Genomic DNA, 5618 nt, shown 5'->3' with positions numbered 1-5618 from the left:
ACCAGCAGCCCCGAGGCGAAGGGCGGCATCGCCCCGGCGGAAGCGCCGCCGACCGGAACGGGGACGGGAACGGGACCGGAACAGCACCGCCTCCCGGGCAGCCCCGCCCGCGGGGGGAGGAGACCGGCAGGCCCGGCCGCAGGGCGGAACGAGCCCCGCGGAGTGAGCAGGGACGGAGGCAGAGCCGTGCGGCTGCAAAGGGCTTTATTGGGGACACGGCGGGACCGAGCAGCGAGCGGGCCCGGCTCCGCGCTGGGGGATCGCACGGGGCGGTGCCGGTGTGGGCTCAGGGCCGGTCCCCGCCGGGCTCGCTGCCGCCGAACACGAAGTCGTGCATGGCGCGGACGTACTCGGAGCCGTCGGGGCTGCTCAGCCGCAGGCGCCAGAGCGGGGCGAGGAGCTGGGTGCTGGCGCAGCGGAGCGGTGGGCAGGGGCTGCCGATGGCCTCCAGGAACAGCTGGCACCGCAGACGGGTCAGAGCCCTGCCTGGCACGGCCCCACGGCCACCCCCGCCCCGCGGCCACTGACCGGCAGGACCTCCTCCACCTCCTGGGCCGTGTCGCGGAAGATGCTCTGGCAGTGCCACAGGTACCGACGGTACAGCCCCTGTGTCTCGGCGTCCAGGCCCCGCATCTCGCTGCCCTCAGGGTCGGGGCGCTGCAGGTTGGCCAGGAAGCTGGTGTGGACAGGCCCGCACTCCACCAGCGTCAGGCTGCGGGAGGGAGCGCATCAGCTGCCACCGCACCCCCGCCCTGGCATCCCCCCCATCCTGCTGGGCAGGACACAGCCCCCCTGGCACCACCGGCACTCACTGGATGTTGAAGGGGCGCAGGACGATGGCCAGACTCTCGCACAGCCCCTCCACTGCAAACTTGCTGGCACAGTACACAGCATTGAAGGGCAGCCCTGGGGCAAAGCCACACCCTGAGCACCAGAGCGCTTCCCCACGGCTCCCTGTGCCTCAGGGTGCTGGGATCCCACCTTGCAGCCCCCCGATGCTGCTGGAGACAATGATCCGCCCGGCCCTGCGGCTCTTCATGGCAGGCAGGAATGCCTGGATGGTGCGGACAGCCCCAAAGAGGTTCACATCGAAGAGAGTTTTCATGGCCTGGTCGGAGCAGGTCTCCAGCGGTCCCATCAGTCCCACCCCTGCATTGCAGACTGCCGGGCACGGTGCAGTCAGACAGTGGCTGTGCACACCACCGAGTGCCACAAGGCAGAAATGGGGGGGCCTTTCCCAGCTTATGGGCCCTCGGCACCCCCAAATCCATCTACTGCACCTCTGCCCCGCTAAACACATCCTGTCCCAGCCCTAGGACTGCCTGCACCTCCCGTGATTTGGCATCTGCTGCCGGTGCCCTGGGTAGGGCTGTGACCCCAGAGAGGTCCCCTCAGCACCCCAGGAAGAGCCTTACCCAGCACATCCAGCCGCTGTCCCTGCACCCGCTGTGCAGCAGCTGCCAGCGAGCCTGGGTCAGTGACATCAAGCTGCAGCACCTCCAGCGTGTCGGGGCAGCAGCCCCCCAGGCGCTCCAGCAGCCGCTCACCCTTGGCCAGGTCGCGCATGGTGGCGTAAACTGAGAGAGTGGCCATGGGCAGCGGTGCCACCAAGCTGCTTGGCCATCACCAACCCCAGCCCACCCCCAGGCTGTTTCTGGCTGTTTCTCCTTGGTGAGGCCCTGCCTGGCCCAGCCCTGAGACCACCCGGGGCTGCTGGACCCCCGGGGCAGCGTCCACCCCTTTACCTTTGAAGCGGCGAGTGGCGTCAGCTGCCAGGCGTGCAGCCAGCCCCAGGCCGATGCCCGAGGAGCAGCCTGTGATCAGCACCGTGGTTCTCTCCATGGCTGGCAGCTCTGGCCAGCGGGGCCACGCCATTTAAGAGGGCTGGGAAGGGGTCCCCCCGCCCCACACCACCGTGTTGTGTCTGCTGCCTTATCTCAAGGCCCTTCCACCCACCTCCCTGTGCATGCCTGGGGCTCCCTGTGCCTTGATCCTCGTGCAGGTGCTGTGATAAAGGCTCCACCGAGCCAGGACCTCCCTGCTGGAGGAGGCTGTGGGCACACGGGGAGCTGCAGCCCCAGGGGTCTGCCCCAGCTGTACTTTGCTGTGCCAGGCACCCTGGCTGCCAGGACACGTCTGGCAGGGTGCTGTTCCTGCTCTGCAGGCTCAGGGCTGAGCTGCTCCTCTGCCCCCATGTTCCACACGGTCCCGTGCTAGCAAAAGCAGTTGGACACACGTGGGAGAAAAGTCTGTATTTGCTCCATGGCTGGGCTCTGCCCAAGCCCCAGCTGTGGAAAAGGCCTCAAAAACTCCATCCTGGGGAATGCAGCCCCAGCAACACTGCAGGCAATGCTGCAAAGTCCTTCATGACACAAAAGGCACCAAATGTGGGCAGGGCCATGCAGTGCCATGTCCCCACAGGCACTGGAGTTCAATGCTGCCTGCTGCCCACTGCCACCTCCCTGTCTGCTTCTCCCCCATCACTGCCCCTGCTAGCCAGCCAAGGCCCCACAGCAGGGACACATCTGTCCTGTCCCTCTGCAGTGTCCCACCAAGCTTCCAGCTGAGAGCACTGGGGCAGCCCAGCTTTCCTGGGAGCAGGCTCAGGGCAGCTAGGCAGAGCTGGGCATAAAGCATGGTGTGGGATGGGACCCTGGGGCACAGCCTGTCCCCCCATCCACCTGCCAGCCCCTTGTCCATGTGCCAGCCCTTCTTGGGGTACATCCTGCCCATGCAGGTGAAGGGGTGGATCCAGGCTGGCTGAAGGCCACCAGGGCTCTGTGCCCCTCTTCCAGTACAGCCAGGACACAGCCATCAGGCCAGGAGCCCAGAGTGGGGAGGGTGCAGGGGCTCTCTCCACCCTCTCTGGGGGAAGCTCCAAAGTCACGCAGGCCCAGCCAAGCTGCGCCGCAGGGCGCTGGGGTAGTATTTGAGGAACAGCTTCCTGGAGATCTCCATCGTATCCCCAGCTGGCACAGCTGGGTAGCGCTTCTTGTTGTAGATGAAGCCTCTCTCCACTTGGAAGACAGCCTGGTTGAACTGATCCTGGTGGAAGGGGCGGCCTGAGTTGAGGCTCTCCACCAGCACAGAGACGAAGAGGCTCCAGCGCACAGTGTAGTAGTCCAGCACCAGCCCCCCCAGCTGCTTGTTGGCGTAGTCCAGAATGTTCCCGCTGGGCCCCCAGAGCGTCACCTGGTTGCGGGCATTCAGCTCATACTGCTCAGCCTCCCGGTCACTGGTGGCCACGGCACGGGCGCTCTCCAGCCAGCGGCCGAGGAGGAAGAGGCTGTGGCTGGACAGGAGGCTGTCCAGCTCTGGCAGCAGGTCGTACACCAGCACGCCACCGGCCGTCAGCAGCTCCGGCAGCGCGTGGCTCTGGAAGGCCTGGCGGATGCTCAGGTAGTAGTCGCTGACCAGCTGCTGGGCCGCCTGCCGTGTCACGTCCACCAGGTCGTACAGGAAGGTGGGGCTGGAGCCCAGCTCGGCGCCGGCGCTCAGCAGCAGGCGCCAGGCTTCGTACACGTCGCTGGCGTTGTACCAGAGCTCTGTGTCCATGTGCAGCGAGGGCCGGCGCACCAAGGGGCTGCGGTTGTGGTTGACGCACACACCGGTGCAGTTATACACGCTGCGGAGGAGCAGGCGCCAGGCGCCGGCTGCGGCAGCGTTTGGGGCGCCGTAGCGGCGCTCGGCGTAGCGGGTCACCCAGCTGGGCAGGTCGAGGGGCTCCTGACGCCAGCCCAGCTCGTTCATCAGCTCGTACACCATGTCGTTCTGCTCGATGCCCTCGGGCACCAGCCCCGTGCCCACCATGGTGGAGTTGGGGAAGCGCCGAGCGGCGAAGGGGCCGTGGTTGATGGCCTCCACGGTGCCAAAGAGGCCGTGGTTGCCCCCGAAGTTGTGCAACATGCACCAGATGAAGGGCTGCCCATAGAAGGACTCTGTCCACTGGTAGACGGGCTTGGACTCAGCGAAGAGGTCGAGAACAATCATCCTGCCGAGGGGCACTCCATGCAGCAGGGCTCGCACCTGTGCTGGCTGCCAGAAGTCAGGCTGGTGCTGGAAGAGCCAGCCCTGCATCAGCCACAGAGCCTTGGGGTCAGCTGGGGACAGAAAAGCACTGAGTGAGATCCTCTCCAGACAGGGCCCACAGGCCCTGGGGTCACCAACCACCCCTCAAGGGGGTTTTGGGGGTCTAGCACCAATGGGTTCTGTGCTTGCATGGGGCCCACAGCCATCTCCCCAGCCCCTGCTGTCCCACCTGGAGCCCTGTGGCCAGGCCAGCACCACACACTGACCCACCTCCTGTCATAGAACTGAAAACAGCATTGCTGACTCTTGACAGATAGGCAGGGTCAGAGGACAGCGGGGTCATCTCGTTGAAGGTGTCTGCACTATAGACGTGGTCTGTGCCAAACTCCTTGATCAGCTCCTTCAGGAAGAGGGTCCCGATCACCTGGAACATGGGGTCCTCTGGGTCCAGCAGGTAGATGCATGAGTAGGTGCAGTCAAAGTGGCTCCAGCGCCCCAGGCGAGTGGCATTCACACGTGGGAAGACCCTGCACCGGAGGGCAGAGCTGGGGATCAGGAGAACAGGACGGGACCACTGTGCCCATACAGGGACAGGGCAGCCTCCCGGGTAACTGAGCCCCCGGGGCAGGGACTGCACCTACCGAAGGATCCCCTGCGGCACGTGGCCCGCGAACGCCGGCAGCACCGTGGTCATCCCCAGCGAGCGCATCCGCTCCACGATCCGGTACTGGGGGAGAGAAAGAGGGAGGGAGCAGAAGGAGAGAGGCCGCCGCCTTCCCACGAGGGGACCCCGGGCGCTGCTGCAGCTCGGGGTGGGGCAGGGGGATCCCCGAGGCTCCCTGAGCACAGCCTCGGCCAGGAGGACCAAGGGGTGACAGGGGTTTGCCCCGTCCCCGGTACCTGCAGGTAGAGCTGTTTGAGGTGCCAGGTGGGCGGCAGCGGCCCGGCCCAGCGGCGGAGGTTGCCCATCCTGTTCCAGGCCAGGAACGCGGGGCCCGTGAAGTACTTGTCGATCTCCGACTGGTTGAGCCCCAGGTTGCGGTAAACCTGCGCCGGGCGCCGGGGGTCAGTCGGTCCCACGGCTCCCGGTTCCAGAGGTCCTGCCACCGCCATCCCGTTGGTTCCGGTTCCGACGCCTTCCCGGTCCCCGCCGCCCCTCGCCCCCGGTTCTCACCCGCTGCCAGACCGCCTCTTGCCCCGCGAAAGCCGGTGCCAGGTTAATGCCGCTCAGCGCCATCCAGTCGATCTCCCGCTCCCAGCGCGCCCAGTCCCACCAGGCGAAGGAGTAGCTCTGGGTGCAGACGTTCTGGTAGTAGCGGTACCTGCGGGACGGCGGAGGCTGCGCCCGGGCCCCCCGGGCCCCCGTTACATAACAGCGCCTTGTCCCGCGCTAACGAGGCGTGAGCCCGGCCCCGCGTCCCCGTTACCTGCCGGGGGCGGCGGCGCGGATCTCGGCCGGCAGCCGCGGCAGCGGGTCCGGCAGGCGGAGCTGCGCTCCGGACCAGGACAGGTGGCAGCCGCAGAAGTCTCGCAGGTAGCGATAGAGGCCGGCGGCCGCCGCCACGCCGCTGGAGCCCGTCACGGCCACG

The 5618-nt window shown here is 66.8% G+C and overlaps 3 protein-coding genes across 4 annotated transcripts in view; all 3 read right to left on the bottom strand.

Annotated features, from left to right (window-relative positions):
- COASY (Coenzyme A synthase) overlaps positions 1-29 on the bottom strand; it is a 4059-nt gene extending 4030 nt beyond the window's left edge. Inside the window, exon 1 of the mRNA XM_015651050.2 lies at positions 3-29. Coding sequence (XP_015506536.1) covers positions 3-29 — 27 coding nt within the window. The remainder of the gene's footprint in view (positions 1-2) is intronic.
- Positions 30-70: 41 nt separating this feature from the next.
- On the bottom strand, positions 71-2133 carry HSD17B1 (hydroxysteroid 17-beta dehydrogenase 1). 2 transcript variants are annotated; one of them, XM_015651148.3, is made up of 6 exons: positions 1746-2133; positions 1416-1577; positions 982-1161; positions 813-906; positions 529-712; positions 72-457 (listed from the first exon to the last, which is right to left on the bottom strand). In XM_015651148.3, exons 1-6 carry the CDS (start codon positions 1873-1875, stop codon positions 287-289), a joined length of 921 nt encoding a protein of 306 aa, XP_015506634.1. In that variant the 5' UTR covers positions 1876-2133; the 3' UTR covers positions 72-286. The 2 variants fall into 2 exon arrangements, with proteins under 2 accessions (XP_015506635.1, XP_015506634.1); XM_015651149.3 differs by lacking the exon at positions 1416-1577 and having other exon boundaries at positions 71-457.
- A 104-nt stretch (positions 2134-2237) lies between these two features.
- Positions 2238-5617, bottom strand: NAGLU (N-acetyl-alpha-glucosaminidase; the record flags this gene model as incomplete). The annotated part of the gene is made up of 6 exons (XM_015651049.1): positions 2238-4100; positions 4300-4556; positions 4671-4756; positions 4930-5076; positions 5204-5351; positions 5457-5617. Coding segments are annotated over 6 exons (2016 nt in total), but the record flags the coding sequence as incomplete, so codon positions are not given.
- Position 5618: the final 1 nt, after the last annotated feature.

Source organism: Parus major, chromosome 27, assembly GCF_001522545.3.
Source record: "Parus major isolate Abel chromosome 27, Parus_major1.1, whole genome shotgun sequence".
NCBI lineage: Eukaryota > Metazoa > Chordata > Aves > Passeriformes > Paridae > Parus > Parus major.
The sequence above is the reverse complement of the archived record's forward strand: the minus strand, read 5'-3'. Positions and strand labels throughout refer to the sequence as shown.